The sequence below is a fragment of the Synchiropus splendidus genome, chromosome 8 (genome assembly GCF_027744825.2).
Source record: "Synchiropus splendidus isolate RoL2022-P1 chromosome 8, RoL_Sspl_1.0, whole genome shotgun sequence".
Lineage (NCBI taxonomy): Eukaryota > Metazoa > Chordata > Actinopteri > Syngnathiformes > Callionymidae > Synchiropus > Synchiropus splendidus.
The window spans coordinates 6,017,472-6,042,738 of NC_071341.1; the positions used below are offsets into that span (position 1 = coordinate 6,017,472).

General features: G+C 40.5%; 1 protein-coding gene across 1 annotated transcript in view; it reads right to left on the reverse strand.

The window, feature by feature from the left end:
* The window catches only part of ngef (neuronal guanine nucleotide exchange factor), a 28,878-nt gene that overhangs the window by 2,880 nt on the left and 731 nt on the right, over positions 1-25,267 (reverse strand). The window contains exons 2-12 of the mRNA XM_053873782.1: positions 17,735-17,831; positions 13,122-13,433; positions 12,804-12,868; positions 9,560-9,807; positions 9,193-9,353; positions 8,972-9,124; positions 4,401-4,530; positions 4,246-4,320; positions 1,764-1,853; positions 846-1,009; positions 617-775 (exon numbers count right to left, since the gene is read on the reverse strand). Of these exons, the coding sequence (XP_053729757.1) occupies positions 617-775; positions 846-1,009; positions 1,764-1,853; positions 4,246-4,320; positions 4,401-4,530; positions 8,972-9,124; positions 9,193-9,353; positions 9,560-9,807; positions 12,804-12,868; positions 13,122-13,433; positions 17,735-17,831 (1,654 nt within the window). The remainder of the gene's footprint in view (positions 1-616; positions 776-845; positions 1,010-1,763; positions 1,854-4,245; positions 4,321-4,400; positions 4,531-8,971; positions 9,125-9,192; positions 9,354-9,559; positions 9,808-12,803; positions 12,869-13,121; positions 13,434-17,734; positions 17,832-25,267) is intronic.

The window sequence follows — 25,267 nt, forward strand, 5'->3', positions numbered from 1 at the left end:
GTTCATAAATCTTTTGACAGCTATTTCCGGTCCACAGAAACTAAAGCTTGTTTTTATTTAAAGCCTGTTTCATACTTATCGACAGTGTTTCAGGAGTGTCCAAACTCTTCCACCGTGGTTTCAGGGTTTTGTTCCACCCAACCAAGAGGACACCTATCCACCGATGCGTCTGAACACTGTCACCACTTGATGGTAATTTTGGTGCTGCTTGTTTCAACAGACATGTCATTGGTTAAACTGTGGATGCTTGATCATCCTGTGTCTATTTATTTATTTAATTTCAGTACATTTTCATGGTACTACTTGTATCTCTGGTGTTTCTCCACTGGGGGCCAGCCACCCAGGGGGCATCAATAGGCAGCTCTTGGGCCCTTGCTTTTTACTTGCCCTGACGTTGGCGGTCCCTTGACAAAACTTCCCATGTCCTCTCAAATACATGTTTGTGTTTTTAACATGATTGTATTGTGGGCTGTTTGATTTTACATTTCCTGATGTGAATTATGTCATGTAGAAGAACTAAGAATGATTATGAAGTCTGTTGATCAAGACCTTATTTTGTTAAGCATAAAATACTGGTTTCTGCAGAAAAATATTTGATTTTATTTGGGCTACTTACATGCTTGACGCCTTCAGCAAGTAGTTGACTTCTCGCTCCTCCTGGTTCTCCAGCAGCTTCAGATTAAAGACATTAGCCAACATCTGACCCTGGTCTTCCAGGTCTTCAGTCCTCAACATGGCCCGTGTACATGAGTCAAGAACTTGGAACTTGTCACCGCTGGCACAGAAGAGACACCCTGACTTAACTGCTTCCTGACAAACTTGAAGGACACATGAATGGAACGCACCTGGAGCTGCGCTTGGTGACCAGCAGCAGGTTGTTGAAGAGAAACAAGTAGACCGGCTGGTAGAGCTTCCGGCTCCGCATGGTTCTCGTGGTTTTGGGTCCAGACATGAGCTGGACCTCTCCTTTCTTGAGCAACCAGCGGGAGTGTGAAATGATGGGCACAGACTGGAAGTTATGAAAGAGACAGAAATGAGAAGATCCAATGTCAAGGTGGTCTTTCAGCCTTCAGGCGTCACGACCTTTGAACTACTCCATGTTCTGTAGCCAAGCTGTGCATGATCATAGATCATTCCACACAGTTACTGTATTCTCACAGTGAGTGTCCTCTATAGCATCCTGGTGATGGAGGGCTGTGGGTTTTTAATATTATAACTGAGACATGGACCATCATGAAATCATTATAATGAATCAGTATATCCGTACATGCGCTTGTCATTAACAAAAACATACATACAGAACATCTGTTCTTGTCTAAAGTTGCAGGTTAAAAACCAAAGCAGCAGGATGTGAATACAGCACTAGAATACTACAATTTGAGTTGGAAAAATGTCGCATTTTCCTGCTGAACCGTTTGAGAGTAGAGACAAGGTCATAGGATTTGCTTTTGAAATTAGCATTTGAAAATGAGTTAAATCCCATTTTTGCGAGGATCATTTTCAAACTTAAATGCTGCTGTGGATGGAGTTCATCATCAACCATGTCTAACCAGGAGGCAGAAATGGGACTGGATGGGCAGAATATGTGTCATAATGAATATCTCGCAATCCAGGAGCCACAAAACATGAATTGATATTGTACAATTTATGTCAAGTTCAAATATAATTAAACCGTTTTCAGACACATAATAATTCATTAGTCTTGTCAAAGTGAGCAAAGAATTGACGAAACCCCCAAAACAAAAAACGCTGCCATGATTTACCTTTGATTTGAACTCCAGTGTTTTCTCAATGCTGATGAGCTCCTCAGTGCGACTCATTTTTCGGACACCCTCGTTGCACTCTTTCACGATCTGAGGACGACGCATAAAAACATAAAAATATAAATTAAGGCCAAACAAACGCATCAGTCAGCATGTTCCTTACTCTCATTTGCCCAGTAGATGGCGCTCGGAGCTTTCAAATGCTAGCTGCGACGTCAGCGTTCCATCGAACTTCATTTAACGATATCGTTTATGAGTGTCTAAAATATACATTGATAAATAAAATGCCACTTAAATAATAAATAATAATTGTACATGACATTATTTTAATTCGTTTTGAGTTCAGTTGTTACCTATTTCTATTATTTCAATCCATTTCTTTATTCTAAATTCATATAAATATGATGAATATATGAATATATATCATGACATCAATAAAGATACAACATTCATCAATGAAGAATGGTGAGTCTTTCAAAAGTGAAAGATATTTGAAGTCACGTGGTACTGAGCTGTGACGCCATTGAAAGGCAAAGAATTGGGTCCACACCTTTCACTTTGTGTCGAGCGACAAACAACACAAGACCCGGGGCCTTTTTCCTCACTATGATTGCATAAGACGCTTCAGTCTGACTGAACTGTTCCATGTCAGACATAAATACCGGGGAAATTGAATATGATTGAATCATCTCGTAAAAGCTCCAGTTGCTGAAGACGAAAAGTGTAATGTGGTTAATTGATTTTATCCAGCAAACAAGCACAGGAGGCTCCTGTCAACAATTCAAACTTTGTCTTAAATGAGTGTATAGCTGTGTTTCACATTGACGAGAGATATGGAATACAAAAAATGGCAGATTGAAAATGTAATTTACCTTTGCATTTCAAGCAGCAAAACACACCAGTTAGTAATACTACTACTACTACTATTATTATTAATACATAATAATAAAAGAACAACAATAATAATACTTGTTATTATTATATTACATCAACAATAACAACAATAATAGTAATAATAATAATAACAAGAACAACAATATGTTGATGAGATGCTTGTTGCTGCATATCAACAGTTGAACTTGAGCTTTTCTCACTGATGCTTCAGACTAACTTGATTTATGAATTTCCAATATTCACATATTTCTCCACGTCCCTGGAAGCCCAACACCTGCTTTTCCCTTCATTCAAGGTTATCACGTTACGTAATTTTATAGCTGTCAAGCGAACAAATTGCACAGGAGACAAACGACAGCAGCTTTTGCAGTTGCATTGACAAGAACTGTCAGGTTGCCTCTTTCACACCTTTCCTCAAGAGTGTGAAGATATAAGACCATTTTGGACGAAGTAAATGAAGAATATTTAAATTTGAGAGTATTCCCTACATCAGGGGTGTTCAACTAGGTCCTCATGCAGTGCTTTCCTCTGACATCATCACGCAGTAGTGATTCAGCCCTCTGGTAACGTTCATGCAAAAATGACATCTGTGTTGACAAAACTCGTAAAACCACCCTGAACAAGTCTATGCAGCGAACATCCCCGTGACACAACTTTACAGTTTTTCATTCCTTTCTGAGGATTATCCAGCTGCTGCTACAATTACAAGATCGACTGTGTTGTTTTTCCAAGTATACAGCATTCTTTATTTGTCCTGTCGGCACAAAGTGTGTGGGTTCAGAGCTCACAAAAGCAGCCAAAGCCTGGATTTTGCTGCAGGCAGAGATCAAACTGTTACAAGGACATCAGACCTGTCAAGAGCAGTCTGCTTTGTATCTGTACAGGATGGCAGCAAAGGTGGACAATGACAGGACAGGAGGGGACGCAGAGGTATGATGGCTATTGCTATCTTAGGAGTAATGGGCGTTTGAACAGGTTTGCCTTGAATTATTTCAAATTTGCTGCGGAAGTAGAATAAATTAAATAATGTATTCATCAGTTTATGTCAGGGTCACAGACCTTTATGTGTCTAAGTACCAGTTCACAGGAAGTGTGAAAATATTTTTGAAGAAGAATATTTTACTGTCTTCATGTTTTGAACTTATTATTAGTAGTACTACTAGTATTATTGTCATATATATATATATATATATATATATATATATATATATATATATATATATATAATAAATTCATATAACAAAAATAAATGTATATTCTAAAATCATGGTTATTATTATTACTATGATCACCATCTTACCATTTATATGTATGTATGTATTAATGTATCACGGTGAGTTGTAATACTATGGTCGTGACCAGAACATTTCATTACTGATGCAACATGGAGCCTTTGCTTTAACTCTATATTGCAAGAAGATGAAGAGAAGTCATTTGGCAAATCACTTATATGTGATATTTTTGATATTTGAGGATTCCAACAAGCTGTTTGAGGGTCACCCCCAAGTGTGCATCACCATAACAGGAGGCCTCTGAATAGAAGAGCTGGGGTGTGAACAAGCGAGCGCCTTGTGTGTTATCTGCTCACCTGCTCGAGCTGCTGATGCGCTTTAATTGCATTCATCTCCCTCTCTGAGTTTTCCTCTGCCTTTTTCAGGATATTCTGCCAAGATGAAAACATAATAATAAGCGGAATGTTTAGTTTATTTGACGTTTTTTTTATTGGACGATGAAAGAATTTACTTGTACAAGCAGCTTGAGCCTTGTGATCCTCTGGAAAGGGAGGATGAGGAATGATGTGAAGGAGAGACCTCGGACACAAGGATGGTTCTCCAGTGAGGCCATGGCATCACGAAATGCTTGGTTCCCCTCTCTTCAACAAACAAACAAAGACAACCATTACTGACAGTTGCATCAACTAATGCATGAGAATACTTTAAAACTGGGACTGAAATAGTAGTAAATAGTGAAACATAAATAAATGAAAAAAAAAGTCAATAAGTGACTTATCATTGCAGATATCACGGTGAAGAAACTTGAACAAGATACAGGGGTACAACACCAGCCCAAAGTAACCCAGAAAAAATTATCTGATTTAACAGTCATGTCAGTGTTTGGCATAATTTATCCGCATTAAAATAACCAAAACATTTGGATTGGATTTTGGACTAGATAAGGGTAGTTTCAGATACATTTGAGTACTCAGTATGGGACCTCCTTGCACCGTCTGATGGACTGGTTGGATACCTATTTTTGTGAAGCACAACTGATTCGATGTGCAAGATCGATCTATTCTAAAAGCAGCCAGAATGACCCCACTTTTCCACCATAAACATTTGTGTCATGTGAGGTAAGCACCGCTGAGCTTGTCACCTTTGAACCTGAAAGATGACAACTGTCATTTTGCTGACGCATGTCCAAACCACTCAAAGTTATTTGTTATTGACTAAAGTAATAAAACTGAAGCGCCTGTGTCCTCACAAGAGTGAATCATACTGCGTTATTCACTTCAAAACGGCACTTTTACAAGTAAAACCATGTGCTCCACATGTATTCATCATGGACCATGGCTATGATGAAGCCATGAATTTAATCACTTGTGGGCAATGCTTTTAAGCTGGTGGACGAGAGAGACGCAGCTCTTGGCGCCTGATTCCACATGTGGAGTATGAAGTCATATTGTTATTGTTCTTTCGATTAAAGATAAGAACCTATTTATATCTAGCCAGAAAGTGCTCAGAAAAAAAACCCATCTGATAACAGATTAACAACTGGCAACAGTGAGTTTATGATTTTGACAGGTAACCCTGGTTTCTTTTCGTCCCTGACGCAGTAAGCTGTGTGTCAAATGTGTTAATGGGTTTTGGCTTTGAAATAGTTTTTTGCTTGATGAAGGACATGGAGACTAAGGGTGTCAAACAAAATCCAAACAAAACATTTTTTTTTTTTGTGTTGCTCCTTTAACAGGACATAGACATGGCAACAGAATGCAATATCAATGATATCAATCAATGACATGGAGGTACAACACCCTGCCAAACTGCAAAGCCTGGACAGTGTAATCTTCAACAGACACAGTATCAATAGCAGTCAAATTAAAGTTGAATGTAATTTTGAACTGTTAAAGTGCTTGCTGGCTACATGGATTTGGTCTTGGGGGCTTGCTGTTTGACTTCCGGTAAGAGTTCTATCCAAGGGGAACATACAATAAACTTCATAGATGCATGCTGAGAAAGTTGCAGATCAAAATGGTTAAAGTTGGGATGTTGTCTTGAATATAGAGCAGCTACTGTGCAGGCTCAAACAAATTTGTCTGCATGACATGATACGTTGGTCTTATAAACACCCCAGTCCCTCTTTGGTGGGAGCCCAGTGCAGCAGGAGGCGGCAGTGTTGTCCCCTGTCTGTCCAGACATACCTAGTCCATTTGGTCCTTTCGCCACTTTCTGACCAACATACACTCAGTTCCATATGAGGACTTCCTTCAGTCCGAATGCCTGTGTGCTTTTTAAGGGGACAATAGCTAGTACTCTGAGCAGAATACTTTCTTGCACAATAGCTTTATTCAGCTGTGTCCATACAATAACATTCCTTCATGGCTGAGCCATTGATCCCTTTAATGACATACGACAAGTTGTTGGGTTCCAAAATTCCATAATGCTATTACACTCCCAGATGTGCAAAAAAAAAAAAAAAAAAAAAAACGAACACACAAACACAGTTCCTCAATATCAAAAACATTTCAGAATTAATTAAAGAGAATTTCCACTGAAATGTTTTCTTTTTTCCTTGCAGCCTCAACGCTACACCGGGACTCCCGCCAGTGAGTCTTGGCTGTCATCTGAGGTCTCTGCAGCGCGTGGGAACACTGCGCTGTTACTGAGGTATGTGCACTTACTGAAGAGGAAACTACTTGGGCATATTCATGTGCAACCACACCCTCATCTCATCACAAATGTCAGGACAAAAAAAGAACCTGTTCTCTGTTGGGAGAACAAGAGCTGAAGAAACATTCACGCACATTAAACCAACAGCAACAAGTGAGGGAGGAAACCCATTCTTTGGTCGCATTCTCTCGGGTGCAGGAGGTTGACGTTGGCCAGACACAGCGGTCATGCGAGAGACTGTCATTTTAAGACTGATGACGTTAATATCAAGACCTTCAAGTCTTCAAGTAGGACTGGCAAATACTCATCATCGTGATTCATATTCATATTCATATTCACATCAGGGGTGTCGCACGCATTCCATTTCAGGCCCAATCCACACAGAGGCAGAGTGGCTTGGGTGCCCTTCATGATGGATAGGCTGACATGAATCTGACGTTTTCAGTCAAAGGTTGCACAACTTGTTGTCAGAGTCGACTTTGCATGAAGCGAGTGATCATATATCTATATATCCAAACACTAAAACCTCCTCCAGACTATATCCTTGGCCACTCTCTCATGTCTTGGTCTTGTTTTTCAGGTGAGTCCAAGCGTCTCAAGGCATATGTTCCTGGCCTCCCTCCTTGTTGCAAAGGCATGATGCCACCTAGAGACCTGGCTGTGTACTGCATTGCTGACAATCATTTGCTTGGAAATTGAAAACCTCTTCTTCAAAACAGCTTTACCACTGACTCTGCCTCCTAAGGCAAAGACTAAACAGCTTTTTCTGTTGAAGCAAAAACAAAACCCTTCCCGTTTGCATTTTTAGCATCCATCCATTGGGGCCACAAGCATGAGATGAAAGCAAAGTTGAGTGTTTTGCAATTCTTTATAAGTTACTACCGGTTTTTCCACAAATGTAGTAACCTCAAAGATGGATACACATTTGACTATTTTTTCTGGTATTTCCAGGTGGTTTTCCTTTTTTTCATCCATGACACATGGACTATTTCCTTGCATCATTGAGCCAGATGAAGGAATTGTATCGCCAAAGGGTGTTGCGTCAGCTCCAATGACTGTAGCCCTGGAATGGCGGCAGCCTGATGTTTATTTTGGAAGGATAGTTCACACATTGGGGTATCACCTGCCATTCATTAATCTATAATCACTTCAGTGCCACTGGGTGACTAGGAAACAGTTTAAAAGTTAACATTGAATAAATGAACTTGAGAAGAGGGGAAAAGGAGCGCTACATTAATGTGATCATTAATTCGGATTATTTGTCAGGTGCGTGTGAGGACAGTTTGGCCTGTTCTCACAAGGCTTAGGGGGTTAAAACGTCATTAAAAGTAGTTTACTCTAGTCAGATTTAAGTCTGGTTGAGAGTCTGGTTAAGGTTAGCTGTTTGTGTTGGATGGTTAGGTTCAGGGTGAGAGACTGGGGAAAGCATTATGGCAATGACCCCACAAAGATGGTGCGACAAACATGTGCGTGCGTGTGGGTCTGTGGATTGCTGCTTTGTTTGACCGCTAAATAACTATTCTACAGTCAACACAAAGCAGCCTGGAAGTGTGCCAGAGAGTCTGATAATGATAATGATTAAATAAATGTCTCAAAAATGATGCTGATTGGCTTTTTGTGACGACACTCCCAGTCTGACTAGTGGAGCACATGACAGGTGTCTGAGTCATTGTTGACAAAGCTGCAGTATAACTGGTCCTCACAGATCGACTTAACTTTCACGTCATTTGGGTCATACGGAGTGAAACAAAGGAATTCATGACAACTCTTAAATCACAGAAGCTATCAAAAGAGTTTTCAGTTTCCATCAAAGGGTCCATTTTTAAAAGTTAACTATTATCCCTGCTCTCAGCTGATGTCATGGAGCCTAGTGTGCAACACTTTGTTGTCAACATGTGTCGCCTTCAAGTGCTAGATAAATAAAGATGGTATGGTGTTTTTCTTCAGCCTGTGCTTACTCTGCACAGCAAGAGTGAGATGTTGTGACTCAAAAGTCTCACTGACTCAATGCACCTCTATTCTATACTCAGACTTGATCACTGTATTTATGTCCTGATTTCCTGTTAGACAGGATCCTCCAGTTCTACATTCAAGAATCTATCTAGGCTTTATTTATATAAGGATGTTTAAATACTGTCTTAAAATGCACAATACATGGTAACAAAATACAAGATTATTGTTGCTGATAACCCACATATGCAGTACAGGCATTTACGTGACCTTTATATTGACATTGGTTAGCAGTTCTGGATATAGGGAGGAGATTGACAGGCACAGAATAAGACCAACAAGGTGTCCCACTCATCTGTTACTGACAGAGACATAATATCAGTGAAATACTAGTTCAACCCTTAAATACAGTGGCAGCAGAAAATGAGTGAAAAATTGTCGGAAACACGACCTGGCCGGTCAGATTCATGTACTTACAGGATGCGTCGGTAGTTCTTCTCCTGGTACACCTGGTTAATGACGTACTTGACAAAGACTCTGAAGTGTTCAACTGCATGGAAGTACACGATGTCACAGACATCGGTAATCAATATCGACTTCTCAATTCTGTGCTCAAGGTCCATCAGAAACCTAATGTGAGGAAAAATAACAGTTAAATAGGGTGATATTTCATGGCAGTTGGGAGAGCAGAGGCCTACCTTTCGCTGGCCTTCATAACTTCCTCTATGTTGGAGAACAGAAAGTGCACATCATGCTGGCTCAGAGTGTTGATGAGAATGGGGTTGTGGAGGAAGTGGGTCTCTAAGATCTCCAGACTTTTGTAGTAGGAAGCTTCTGAAGTCACCAGTTCAAACATGGCCTGAGGAAAGGTAATGCTTCTCATTTAGAGGTCAGCCGGACCCAAAAAAAAAAGCAGCCATTGCTCATTAAAATCTGCTCAACCAAATCGGTTTAATGCGTCACCAAAGAACTGGACCAGTAGCTACATTAAAAAAAAGATGGGTTTTGCGTCCTCTTATTTTAATGTCAGTAACACTCTGGATCATGACGCCCATAGTCTCTCACCTCCTGCATGATGATCTCCCTCTGTGGTAACGTGACCAGCAGCCCACTGGCCTTTACAGCCTCCAGATTCTGCCACAAGCTCAGAGAGCGTGCACTGTTCCTCAGCTGAAGCTGCAGCACCGGCGGGGACGTTCCTCCACCTGACCCCGACGACCCCTGCAGGAGCCCGGGAGAGAGACTCTCCAACTGCCGCCTCTGTTCGATCTCCTGCTGCTTGGCTGTATCTCTGTATTCTTGGTACAAGAAGGCTGCGGGGTGAAAGGCAAACCAGTCAGCCGCATGGTAAAAATTCCATCATGTCACTTTCGGAGTTGTGTCATTGTGTCCTAACACGAGATCAAGATTATAATCTGGGTATTTCAACATATATGGATGTGGAGCCCAAGTGTCAAACAGAAGTGGGCAGCAGTGCTGCGAAATGGATGGTGTAGCGAGAGGCAATATGCACATGCTTTCTGCATCCTCCACAAAGTTTTCGGGTGGGTTGAAAGTTTGCAGAGAAGAAGGAGGACATTCTTGTCGGAGAACATTGGCTGGGGGTATATGGAGAGGTGAGGCGACTTTGAACAACTGTTGCGTAATCTCTATCAGTCATATACTGATCGCTTCGGTGGGCGTTGAGCGGGATTGTGAATTACATAAGAAAGTATGATACATGCACTCTGCTGAAGTTGCGCACAGAAATAGAGACGGAAAGCAGTTTGTCCATCAGTTTCCACTGGTAGTTTTCAGAAATAACGGCTTTCTGCATGATCATAAAAATCTATTGTCCTTTTCGGAAGAACATACAAAGAAAACGCTTGAGGAGATCTGACCGTCAGTTAACCTGGATTGATCAGATCTATGACAGCAATGTCCAGACAGATAGATAGATAGAAGATAGATTCTGTCAGCAGCAAGTGCCGCTGGGACAAAATATCCATGCAACTGCAACTATGCAACTTAAAACAGCTGCAAAGTGTCAAGCATATTTCAGTCACAGTCTGCGTGTGTCATGGCACGGTGGGCTTGAAGAGACGTGAGAGTAAAATGAAATCGACCCGACTGAAGAAGAAGAATGAATGATATTAGAAGTTCAAGACAAGCGGATCCTCCAGCAGATCTAAAATGGTACTAGTGGATTACTGTTGTCTTGTAACTTCTAAATTCTCCTTTCATGCCAAAAATATTCTCCACATTACACTCTCTTCTCCTGACTACAATTGCTAGGTTACGCATAGATATTTAATTTAAGAATAGGGCTGTCAATAAATACAAATTTTATATCTCAATTAATCACACTAAAGCTGAGTTAACTCACAATAAATGGCAAATTGATGACACATTTTGCCATCTATTCCAAATATAACTTTAGAACAGATAGAATTTATCTATTTTATCGGGAAGATTCATGTGGCCAATAGTGCTTTCCTCACGCTAACATTTGTTTGACCCAACAACCCAACAGAAAACATTCTTTAGAACCTCTGCAGAGGCTCAGCAACATGATAAAAGCATAACCTTGTAAGCATTATTGGCCACTGTGGTGTTGGTGAACTCCTTTATTTAGAGTTAGACAAACATAACATAACAACCCTATTCTTGATATGACTGTTTATGTAGATGCATGATCTGTGGGTTAATGCTGCTTGGATACAAGCCTAACCCAGAACTAAGAAACTTCACGAGCCATCCAAGGTAAGACGTGGGATGCACTCATAAGTATAGTTGCATGTTCTCCTCGCCGCACACAGGAAATAAAATGTACATTTTTCTCCACAAAAGGCACAAACTGGGGTCCAGTATGATTTTTTGGCACCATCCCTCATAGGTATAAACACTAAAATTCATCTGCTTGGGCTGTTGATGTGATCTGGGGTGAGTGTGTTTCTCTCAAAAATATGAATACTACAGTTAAAAAAACCCAACAAGATGTCACTGCTTTTGAGGGCTGAAATGGAGATCATTTGTTCTTGCAACTTTATTTGGATATGTGCTTTGCATAAAATATTGAAAGCCAGTTGCTTTCAGGAAGCTGATATGTCAGTATGAAATTTTAATTTAAAAGAAAAAATAATGGATGTCAAGTGAGCAGTTGTGAGGGTCAGGCAGATTACCCGGATTATGTCTTGAAATATGCACAGCGGCGTCTGAATATGGAGGCGGTGTGCTGTAATTTAAATAATAGTTTGGCAGTGAAGACCCTTCCAGACCATGACTCATGCCCAAATGAAACCACAAATTGGTCAGTGATGAAATCCTTTTACCAGAGTCCACACTGTTGTACCGCATATCTGGCTGGCCATTTCCTGTGGATCTGAAGGCACTGAACAGTCTCCTCTCCCCTCTGAGGTTTCACCTTGATTGTGAAGTTTCTGGCCAGACATTAAGAAATTGAATGTCGTCAGCATTCGTGTGGCGCATTGCAATTTCATTCAAGGACAAAAGAACATTCCCAAAATGCAGGAGTCTTTGTCGGAATGGTCGGGAAACCCTTTCATTTCATGATGTTTGTAAGTACCTTGCATGGCCATAGTATTTCTAAATATGGAGGATGATTTTGTAACTTTGCTCTCACAGCAATTCAGTGATGAGAGTGGACCTTGTGCCAATATTTACTGACACTGGGATGAGAAGCTGCGGCCTACTCTGATCCTGAGCATGTTCAAATTTTCACTTGTCATGTGTGTGAAGGATATGAGGAGTCAGAGCAACAACTATGTCATGGGAAGGACCTAAGAGGAAGGTTTCCCCTTAGTGATGCCTGAAAAGGAGAATGTTCTGACGTTATTCTGGCAAAGTGAAAACCATAAAAATGTCGATGCAATGAACAAACAGGCGTAAACTCGGCAGCCAAACCATCCTGCCAGACCGTGGAGATACCAGAGTAAAGCAGAATTCTAAATAGCCATCAACATGTCTAATCCTCATATTTGAAATTGAACTGGGGATCCTATCGAAAAGTAAACATGTGTTACAATATTGTTCCTATGGACTAGAAAATGCGAAATCTCAAGCTGCGTTCGTGCTGCAGTCTTTATCGAGTGTGATGGGAATCAGATACATAATCCTGCATATCTGACAGACTTTCTTTGTTCTTTGACAAGCATTTCTTCATCTTGGAGCCTCTTTTTTTTCAGTTTTTCAAGGTCACGACCAAAGAAACCATCAGCCCACAGTCAACTAACTAAAAAAATAAAAACAGGAGCAGCAGCTCTGGAGGTGGAGAAAGTGGGTGGAATACATTTGACAAGTAAGTCCTTACCGATGTTTTTGATAATGTTGAGGCCGGGACTGAATGCCTGCGAGCGTTCTCCATTTCTGTGTAGCCTAAGAACACACAAAATAACATATTGGATGCTAAAAGAGACAGTGATGACTCAGTTTACTGCATTTGAAAAATACCCACAAGGAGCCATGACATTTGTTGTGGGGGTAAGTTTCAGACTGACACTGTATCTTTACCATGTTTACTTTCTCCATCTTTTAACATTTGTAGCTATTTTCGGTCTTTTTTTTTCTTCAAACATCCTTAACTTTGGTTATTCAAATATGTGTAAATAGGAAGCAGTTGTTGTCCTACCTGAGGTTGGCATTGTCCTCCTGAGATCTCTCGGAGCTCATGGTTTTCCTGCCGCCCTCCTGGACCGTGCAAGCGGCTGCGGTTTTCTTGGACAGCTCGGTAATATCTCCACTCTTGATGCCGTGAGACCGGTAACTGATCATGTCAGTGCTCTGCCTGCTGTTGGACGAGGCAGATATGTCCACGCTTCCTCCTCCCACCTCTCTGCTCCTTTTCTCAGCATCCTTGTTTTGCTGAAAATGTCTGCTGCTGCTCTCACCATTGCTTGGCAACACAGGACTGGAGTGATGGAGCCGTGGTGAAGGCGGAGGTCTACAAGCACAGGGACAGATACATCAATCATCTTTCTATGTTTCTTCACATAAACCTGACATTGATGAATTTCCAACTGCTCTAACTGACGCCTTACACTTCTGTAGATATGTATCTTTGAGTGGCAATAAATCTTTGTTTTTATCAGGCCATACATATGGGCAACCATCATGGGACGGCTTACCAAAAGGCTTGTTGGCATCTGAAGAAGTTTGTTTTGACAGAAATTCACTCTCAGCTAAGTTGCAAACAGCCAGTGTGCCCATTAGAATGATTTATGCTTGCTGGTCATTTTGTGCCCCTAAGTTCACCTCGCAATAGCCACGGTCACATTGGCACTTTGTCCACAGTGACTGAATGTATTCTGATCGGATGTTCCGTCTCCACGCCATCAGATTCAGATGTGCAGACTGGGACAGCAAGCATGAGATGCAGAGGTGGAAGGTGCTCATGCTTATTCAGAATTTATTTACAGGTCATGTGACCTGGGGTGGACATACACACAAAAATTACCCTCGACACGGACAGACAGTTTGATGGAGTGTGCACATGGACGCCGACCCAATCAGAGATTGGCATTAACCTCCCGTTTCAATCAGAACAAAATTTAATTCAGAACGTGGTTGAATCTAGTCATTTTCTTCCTGATTATTCTGATTGGAGAGGTCCATCTCACTTTGTATGGAAGAGTGAAATGGTGGTGAGCAGACCTGACACTCTGAAACCAGAGCTTGTTCTCAGCGCAACACAAAAGCAATACTGTAATAATGGTTCAGCGTCGTCTTCGTCTGAAATCTGCAGCAGTGTGAGGAATGGCCATTGAAGTGTTGATGTTGCACCTCAAAAATACAGTATTACCATGATACACCTTCTAAAAAAGATCTGTTTTGCGATAAAATACCGCTTGGCTTTTGCTTCAACGCAATCGTGTTACGCCTGACAACAATCTAACTTTGAGACAGGCGACAATGCACGTGTGCCTCTCACTGTAACGTTAAACACGTTGGGCTTTAAAGCCATGAGCTAAGGTACGCAGTGAACCAATGAGGCCTCTGTCTTTGCAGCAGCACAGTTACAGCAGCTAAAGTAATGAATTTGAAGTGTAATGTTAGAAGACAGTGATGATGACATGCTAACCTGCTTCAATAAGCTACAAGGGCATTACAGCATCAAGTGGGGTCTTTTCTTTTCATGCAAGTTAAAATGTTTACTTTTTACAGTTAACTTATGAGTAAACCATTTCATCAAACTCCGGGGAACTCAGATCACATAGCAAACCACTGGAAACAAGGTGAGATATACAGTGGCAGAAAAGCGTTTTGGACCACCTTAAAATATCACACAATCTCAAATATAATAATTTTATTTGTGGAAAAGTCCCTTTTGAGTTACTTTCAAAAGGTGTAGCTGCATGAAATTGACATAAATAGATACAAATCATATTTTTTGTTTGCTGTTTTCAAGAAAAAGTAACACATCTAAATTCTTGACAGTTTCAATCTGTCCGTTCTCAGTATTTTCAGTATGTTACTGTACATTCATAGGTGTGCGGGTATGTATGCATGCATATTGACATGACCCAACAAAACCAACGCCACATCCTGCACAACCAAGCCGTGACAATCTTCAGTCATTTCCAGTGTGCGGTGAATTTTGGAAGTTGGCTTTTTCCCGCCCACTTTTCTTGACCCATCTCATTTTTCAACAGGCAGTTGAATGAGCTTAAAAACAGACGAGGGCCAAATCATAGGGTTGGAGATGGATGAGAGAAGCCACATGTGGTCATTTTTAGCTCTGACCTTTCCCTCAAATCCTCCATACACACATAAGAAAATGCTCTCACAGGCAAAATAAATGAAATGGATGGTTCTGGATTTTTTTTTTTTATTGTACTGTATCAGTTAGAGGGCCGAACACAGAATTCAGATGAGAGGGTGCCACACGGCACAGCACTGGTTAGGCAGCAACTCTTAGTCAGGGTTTGAAAACCATAGCACCCTCAAGATACGTATTCAGTTTTCCCCTAATTTTCCATACTGAGATATTAGGACAAAATAGCAATGAAGGAAAAAAGAATTTGGTTCACTACACTGGGATAGTACAGCAGTGGCCCTTAAGTGAAAGCATTTTCTGACCACTTCGCTTTACTAAACATGCCGTAATGCCGTATCAGCGTAGAAAGTGGTGATACTTGCCAAGGGAGCTTTTTCACATGGCCCTTTACTTTGCCACAGTATGTGCAAAAGCAATGAAAACGAAACACCTGCAGAAATGTCACGCTGCAACCTCCCAAGATTTGGCACGTTTAACAAGAGCCCTTCATCACGGTCAGTCTGCCATTTAGTAGCTTCTCCAAAGGCTCAAGACACATTGCAATGCTTAAAAAAAATAAATACTGTAAGAATACAAAAATGTGGGCAACACACATAACCCATTCAGATTCCATTGGCGGGCAGTATACTAAAGTAAATATTGTAATTCAATTCCAAAAAAATAAATATGTGTGACAAAAGAAATATGCTGTCATCAGTACCAACAGATTGATTTAATGTGATTTTCTGAATCATCCACCAATGTCAAACTGTGAATAAATGCCATTTGTTTCCAGTGATGCCAGCATTTCTCATATTTCTGGGCTTGAAAGCATAATATAGTTAATTACATGTAGCACACACAGTAGTACATGTGGGCTTGGTCCTTTGGTTAGCAACTATTTCTATTACTTTCCTCAAGGCAACTCTCATTCAAACGGCAGCCCATATGTGTGCATGTCCTCACGGGGCGGGGTCACACATCAATCACTCACATGACAGTGTTTTTGACAGAGACAATAGTCATTTCAAAACTGCATCCGAACTCCAAGCACTTTCAAGACCTTAGAAAAAACAGCATCATAATTCAAGCAGGCTTGAGGACTCCAAGAACCCACGTGTACACGAAAAAAAAAAATCAAAGCAAGGCGGAAAAATTTGTAATATCTCTTTCAGTATGAATAGATATTTTCTTATGAGTAGACCAATTCTTTGAATGTACGATCTTGGTCTTCAGTTACAAAATGCTACCAAGCTTAGACAGACAGCCTCATGAGCATGCAGTATAAATAGAACTACCAGGTCGTGGCAAAACACGCCAAAAGGGCAGTTTGAAATGATGTTGGACAACTCTCTGACATTTTCCAATGGCCAATATTGACTGTGTGTAACTTCAAGAAAAATGAATTTGGCTTATTGAGTTTATGAGGTGAAGTGAAAGCTGGGATTGGGCAATAATCCACTCCTTTAAAAAGAAAAAAAAAGAAGATCTACTGTTTAGTTTACCTACAACAACACGCCTAAACTAGTCATCTCAAAATGCATGCAGCTTTGTTTTATTAAATCCTAGAAATACGTGTTCAGAATTTCAGCTGCAGATGCAGAAGAGCTCATTTGCGACATGGAGAGGCAGATGAAGTCTTGGTGTTCAAGCAGTGGTCGCAGTGTGAAATAATTGTTTTGATGATGTAAGCACGGCCTTGTGTAGGCGGACATTAGCTCATAAAGCTAAAGCGTCAGTGGTTGATTGATTGAGGATTTGTTTTGACTGGACAACCCGTTCTACATCTGCATGACTTAAATCTCTGCCTATTGTTCTCCAACACACACCTCTGCTTTGAAATGCCTGGTATTTCCTCCAGACACGAGTGAAGACACGAGTTTTGATCAATGTCATTTGGGTCTGAAAATGCTCTTTCAATGGAAACAATGTGATTTTTAAGTACCAGTGACTTGTCCTGACTGAGTCAGTGCATGTTGCCAGGAGATACCGATGTGACTAACTCTGTCAAGACTCCCAAGTTTTGCAGTGCCTCCACTCTACCTTTGGACTTATATGTCCAGGAACATCAGGCACTATCGATTGTTGCACTGAGAGATAAAAATGGAGAACAGTCTTAGAAGGAAGATATTGGAAAAACTGCTCAGTGTAACACGTTTTCCAGCAATGTAGCAGTTTCTTTCAGCAGTATAATCACTACACTTGTATTTATGAACACCAGGACATTTGTTTGTCAAAGAATAAATTCAGATGAAAGAGTCCGATCCGAATCCAAATGATGACTGTAGACGGCAAGTTAGACTGAAAAACAAGGCCCATAACCGCTGTGCTTCCCAAACCTCTGGCATGCGGCGCTGCATGAGGCATAAATGCTTCAGGGCTGTATTTAGAATTCACTTAGGAGCTGATGAAGTACCAGAAGGCTACGTGTGTGTTTGTCTGCTCTCTGCTGAGCAGAAGGGTTGAGCTATAAGGGCATGTGAGCTCACCGTCGAGTTGCAGGCAGCAGAGGTGACTTGAGAGGTGACGGTGAATTGGAAGACAATCTGTTTGGTGAATTTTGGTCAGCAGTAGTCCTCGGAGGAGCTGTAGAGGAGGAAGGAGAAGAGTTCAATAGCGCCCAAAACACAGCAACAGTAGCTCATATCAGGTGGAATCTCCCCACTGTGGCATTAGTCTAGTCTAATGTTATTGAATATGAAGACATGGAATGGAGGCAGAGTGGAGAACTGTATCATAGTCTGGCTGGAAGGGAGTGCACATGTTCCTCTGGTAACCTGGGACAGCTACTTGCTACTCTCTGGAGAAGACGTGCTGGGCACAAAGCTGGACGTATTCTTGGCTGCATTTATTTGATAGATGAGACGGTGGATCCGACCAGGTTATAACTTGATAAACAATCATATATGAGTAAAACTGTACTTTTCTATCCATATGTTAAAATGATCATCATATTTATCCGCTTTTGCAAAAAAACAACAACTGAGGTCATGTGAGAAACCAATTGCTCTACACTCCTCTTTTGTATTTTATCTTTTGTATAACACCACCCAGTCTCACTGAACTGCAATAGAAGGTTGTCACATGACTAGAGGCACACAGCTCTTGAGTTTGAAAACAATGTCTAATGGATGATGTCACACACACAAATCTGATTCAATATCAGTACCTCATGCCTTACAACACGTCACATAGGCAGGTAGGTCTGTTGAAAGAAGTAGAAAGTCAGGAGTAATTATTAGGCTTATCCCACGAGCTAGTCAAGTTAGCAGGAAGTTTCCATGTGACACCGCGCGTATGTGACAATGATGCCATTAAAGTTGGATTGTATGTCAGTAGTAGCAAAGTGTGTCAGTGATATTGTTCTCATTTCTCGTTGGATCTCATTTTACTGCTGCAGTCGTGGTTAGAATATGCGGCTGCTTGAGTAAGGACGATGACAAAAGGTAAATCGACCTTTAACTTGGCATGACGGACGTGAGTAATGGGGTTTTTCATTGCTCATATATGAAAGAGGTTGGTCTATATGTGGGTGAGGTCTTCAGTAGCTCATGGCTTTAGCAGCGTCATGGCATCACCTCAGATGCTAAACCTTAGATTACTGGAACAATAGTGGTTCCTCATATTTGCCCCAGCAACTTGATCAGCAAGTTGTTTGTGATTAGTTTCACTCTAACCTGTTGCTAGTTTGCTAGAGTCATTTTCCCAGTCATTTATGATGGCAGTGTACTTTACACAGGGGGAAAAAAAGATTCTCGACCAGTTATTGAACATTACTGTACTAATAAAATATGACTAATTGTGTAATAGTATTATCTCAGTCACAATAAGATAGATTAAATAAATAAAAACAGAAATAAATCAAATGTCCAGTGAGCTTCAGAATATTATTATTTTTCTGTATTTATTCCTTGTTTCACAGGAAAATGCGCCTAAATAAATCACTGTTTTTCACTGCGTCTGACCTTAGCCATTTGGAAGCTAGCTGGTATTCTGTCTTCTCAGGTCAGCCTCCTCCGCCTGAGCTTATCCTCTCTAGTCCTCTAGCACCTGCCATCGTCATCTGAGCTGCGTCCGTGGAATTGCTTGTCTTCTTCCTTCCATCTGTTACCTGGTACCTCCATCTCTCTCGAACATTCTTCAGCTAACATGTCCATCATTTTTCTTCACGGAGTGTCGGAAGGTGGGCATAGTGGTGGCAATTTGTCATGTAGGCTGCTAAATCAACAACATGTAAGTCAATGACGGGCAGATTTCAAATAAACCAATGCCTAGACACGGCTGGCTTTCTCTTCTAAAGACCTTGAATAATCTCACTTTTTCATTTTTTCGATTTGATCTTGACTCTAAATTTGTCCCGTGAAAGACTCATGAGGAGGCATTCTTTTAAGGCATATTACATGACCACCCACCTCCATATTTATTAATAGATAGGCCTTCTGGCAGAGGAGTGAGGAAGCGGGCGTTGCTGCTGTGAAATTCATTCAAACTGCTGGACAGCAGGAAAGCACTGCTGAAGTACTGCATTAACAATTGTGTAAAACAATTTCACAGCTAATTTCCTGTTGGCATTTACAGCTCATCAGGTGAAGGACTGGAAGAGGCACCTGACCAAGCCTGGTCATTTCATACATCTGGACAGATTAGGAAACAGGAGAACGCCACAGATGGGACTCTCAATAGCCTGTGTCAGTGTTTTGGATCTTTTGAATTGGATAAAGAAAAGTTCCCACACAATGGATTTCAGTCTGACTGACCCAGTTGGCCTGGGTGGACTGTTTGTTGTCTCGCTCCAGCATGTTTCGGTGGTGGCAGTCACTCACTTTTTAAAGAAAATTCTTGCACAAAATGATGACATGACATGACACAAATTTGTTGGCAAATTATCAAAATGTCACTTATTATACAAAAACATATCGAGAGTGTGGACCAAATCTAACATGCTCTGTTCCCCCCATGCTGGGCGTGTTGTTGCAGTTTGTTTTATTTGTTTATGTAAACATACACTGCCTGGCCAAAAAAAAAGTCGCCACCAAAAAAAAAGGGTCATACACTCGAATATTTCGTTGGACCGCCTTTAGCTGTCATTACACCACGCATTCGCTGTGGCATTGTTTCAATAAGCTTCTGCAATGTCACAAGATTTATTTCCATCCAGTGTTGCATTTATTTTTCACCAAGATCTTGCATTGATGATGGTAGAGTCTGACCGCTGCGCAAAGCCTTCTCCAGCACACCCCAAAGATTCTCAGTGGGGTTAAGGTCTGGACTCTGGTGTGGCCAATCCATGTGTGAAAATGATGTCTCATGCTCCCTGAACCAGTCTGTCACAATCTGAGCCTGATGAATCCTAGCATTGTCATCTTGGAATATGCCTGTGCCATCAGGGAAGAAAAAATCCATTGATGGAATAACCTTTTCATTCAGTATATTCAGGTGGTCAGCTGACCTCATTCTTTGACCACATCATGGTGCTGAACCTAGACCTGACCAACTGCAGCAACCCCAGATCCAGGATCCTGGTGGCGCCTTTTTTTTTGGCCAGGCAGTGTATATGAATTTGTATTTTATTTTTGAGTATTCAAAAGCTTATTGATATCTTTACTCCTAAAGACCTCAATTGACACAACACATTGTCAGTGATGAAGAACTTGGAGCTCGGGTTGTAATCTCTCTACAAGGAGGGACAAAAACCCCATTACTGTCATTGATCAAGACGGAAATCCAGAACACCACCAAAATGTGACAATCTGCTTCTTGTCTCAGGCTTCACGAAACAGTGTCCTCATTTTCAGAGCTCAGTAGGTGGCACTCTTCGTTTAAAATCCTGAGAGTTTATGGCAGAGAGTGCCATCTAGTGGCCTCTGCAAAGGCAGCCACTTCCATGACGCCTCACCAGTCCATCAATAGTAATGGCTGAATATCAGTGAAAGACAAAAAATGATTTAAAATGTTTAACATTAGCACACTACATTTAAGTCGTAAAGGTTTTTCAAGTCACTTCATTATACGCCGCCACTGCCCTGAGGTCATTTTTCCAAGCTGCTTTATGATGTTGATTCAGAAGAGGTCAGTTATTTTCTTGAAAGCTATTTCCTCGCCAAACCTTTCATGCTGATAAGAAGTCAGATACCAATCTTTGCGTACGAATTTGACCAAGCCCGTCAGCATACTATCAAGATGCGAACTCATCATTGACATCTAGTGCGCCAGTATTTACTCGTTGTTTCTATAGCAACAGCAGAAACAAGAGAAGGCTTTATGACCTAAAACATTAAAACGTTTAATCTATGCATGTAGCGCATTTTTAAAATGAATTTTATCTTTTACGTAAAAAGCTTTTAAGTGCTTGGAGAGTATTTCAGGTATTAACATTAATATGGAGAGTATTCATATACATGGTATTGACATTAGACAATCCCCCTCATTCGTGCACAAGATCAATGGCGGGCTTCATTTCAAAAGGAGAATTAGCCCAATGGACTGTGAGTTCCAGAAATACTCCTCATTGTTTTCACGACTGAAGTGCGCTTCTGCTGCAGGGTCCCATGGTTGACTTTCCATGTGTGTAAACAGGCACTTAAGTTTACAGACCTTTCATTCTGCTGCATCAGCTGATGACGTTTTACCATCCAGCCAAGTGTCATATATCCTCGTATCTCAAATCACTGCTCCAGCGTCAGTAAAGTGAGAGAGGACCTTATCCTGCAGAGAGCAAAGTCATTCTTATCTGACAGCTGATTAGAAAGCCTCCTTTCATCACTTACAGTGGAAGAAAAACGTCAGCGATGTTTCTGGATTGACTGAGTAAACTATTAATATTTGGTTATAACAGTTAATCATTTCCTTGTGTGGAAAATAAATGACCAAATTGATGTGTGTATTCAGATAGACTATCGAATACCCAGGTGATCTGGTGTTGGTTTTTCACTCAGTCTGCAGGCTGACACGTGATCATCTGTGTCCGCGAATAGAAGTGTCTTGTTCGCCTGTCCTGAAGTCATGTTAGGACAGCACACCGTGTCTCAGAGCTGCATGTAACCGTCTGAAGTCACGAGAAGGCGACATTCACAATATTGGGTTCGCTTATCAGGTACTGCACCTTATTAGTAATATATTGTGGAAGCCTTTCCTCCACACCCAGTCTTTTTAAACAGGGTGCCTGCTCTCTGGAACTGACAATACACCTGATTATTTTATGTTGCTATGTGAGGGATTGTGTGATAAGATATTGGGGGTACAATACAATAAGGGATATAAAAATAAAATAAAAACCATTTTTAGAGCTTAGTATCGGAAGGAAATACATTTTGGAAAGAAAAATATGTTTTCCAATTATTAGAAATATTTAATATGAATCAATAATTCATAATCCATATATCTATATAATCAATCTGTGACTTTATAGTAAATAATAAATCATGTTTTTTGAGATATAGAAAAACTGCATAGTTCCAGTTCATTCTTTTTGAGTTTCCAATGTATATAGTTATGTAGCTTTCAAATATAATTATTAAAAGCATTATAATTCATCAAAATTAATAATAGCAACTAAAATTGCAGACTTCTGTGCTCATGTCAATTGTTGAGAAAAAAAATCAAGTGGGGTTTACAACATGATTACGGATCCTAACCAAGCTTAACCAAAGATAATAAACGACCAAAGTCATATTAAGTAAAAATGAAAATATGTTTTAAATGAAATAGAAATGGAAAAGATAATGTGGTGTCTCCCTCAAGCCTGTGTTAATGCCACGCTGTACTATATCAGTAGTGAGAAGTTTGGTAAGAATCCAGAGAAAGAGAGGAACCATTTTTAAAATGTAATTTCATTGAGAAAATATGTTCTTGCTGGAATGTGCAGTGCAGAGTTGATATGAAAATGAATAACTTCACAACAAACCAACAGCTGGGAAGGCCTCATGAATAAGTGCATGCTGAGGAACACCAGCGGAGTGTGTTTGGTGGTTTCCTGGACTCAGTTGCAACAGAGAACATTAGAGCGAACCGAAACCAGAGATAGAAGTCTCATCATGTGTCTGACTTTCTGTGTGCTAATATTAGATTTTCACCAAGGAGTGGATTTTCAGCCTCGGGCTGAGAGTAAACACAGAGTTTATTTTTGTGCAATAAAAAAGTTCTTGAGCTTTTGTGGACCCAGGTATTGAACTGTCAAGGCCCTGGCCATCGGTCAAGCTGCCCTCTGATTTAATCTGCAGGAGGTGGATCTATGTCCTTGCTATTCCACATTCACCATGGGCAGGGGTGACCCAAAACATTCTAACTCCCAAGGCATATTGTCATTTGGCTGATCATACAGTTGACGCTGAAGTCTGCTCACAGTTCTTTTTGATATTGTTGACGCTGAAGTCTGCTCACAGTTCTTTTTGATATTGTATGTACATGGAATTAAGTCTGTTCTCTGCAATACAGATGACTTTTTTGTGAATATTTTTATCAATGCAGGGAAAGGTCCTGAGAATGTCATGTGACATTTGAATCTGCACAGCAATTCTTTGGTTGATAAAGTAAGTACAATAAAGTACTTTTTTTATCGTAAGCTACTCTGCGTATCAGAAGGATCCTTACTAAGAAATCTCTGTCTTTTCCAAACTCTCTCAAAAGTATTTTCTACCACGGCTCCTGATAACATGATTCCCAACATCACTGGTGGAGTGATCATCTCAGCCGACTGAGACTGACTCCAAACAGTGTTGGGCAAAGCTGAAGAAGAGAGATGCCAGTACACTGTCACCATAGTTACCGCCATTCAGTGTTGAGTGTGTGCTTTATATTGATTTATGTGTATTTATTTTAGCTGGAGAAACGCAAGGGTTTCATAATAATACTTAAAAGCTCATGACTTATGATGATCTATTGGACTCTGGAATTTAAAGACCACACTTCCAAAAGGAACATCACTTTGGGATCGCAGGTCAAGGTTCATTCTAGACCAGTGATTCTTAACCATAGGGCCTGGGCCCATGGTTGGGCCGCGAACGCCCCCTGTTTTACACCTTTGGGCCGCAAGACACTCGGTTTTAATACACTATCCATGTATGGTGGCAGTAGTGTGTCACTGAATTGACTTGACAGCTGCAAATCTGTGATAGTTACCAACTATGGAGAAGTTCTTGAAAACAAAAAAAAGATTCATTTTCACTTAAATTTTTATCTTATTTGGAGTTTAAATCAAATATATAATTTTTATTTTATGATATTTAGACATGATTTTATTATTATTATTATTTTATTCATAATTTCATTCATTTTTCCCATTTTCTCAACAGGTTGCATCAAGCGTATTATTTTTTCTTTTTTTCTTTAGTAAATTTGATGAACATGACTTGCACCTGGTTCTACCGCCGGTTGGACTTTTCTCAATATTCAAATATATTTGCGATGATCACATGGTTTCATGTCATTTCACAAGGTTTTGGTTTGTAAACATGTAAGTAGAGTAAATACGGTTATTGTTCACAAATGAAATCAAAGGATTTCATTGAATGGGCCATTTGTTCTGGGAAAGGTGGGCCCCTAGATCAAAACTTCTGTTCTAGACACCCTGTTTCATTATTTTTTTCCAACCTATTTATATCTAAATTTCAGTTCCAAATATGGATCCATATCCAGGCTTGAATTGAATTATCTCTAGAGACCAATTAAAAGAACATATTGTCTGTTTCACTTGTCAAAAGCATTACTTTTGTTTTTGTTTTGTCCAACAATGACACATTAATCTGTTGTTTACTGCTTGAATATGACTACATTGTTACATATTAAGCAATAACTCTGACCACTCCCTGATGAAAGTCCAGAGCACAGCTCCTCTGAGTTCATTCCCATAACAGTTTACAGTGCTCCATGAAATCCTGGAGATTATGCTCAGACCAAACACGCTGCTAAGCTGCATGTGAATTTGTTAGCTGCTGTCAAAGAGCCCTTTTTAGTCATGTGATCTGATCGTTCTGTGATTTGCAGCGAAATAGGGAGGTCAGAGGTTGACAGCGAAACAAGAGCTA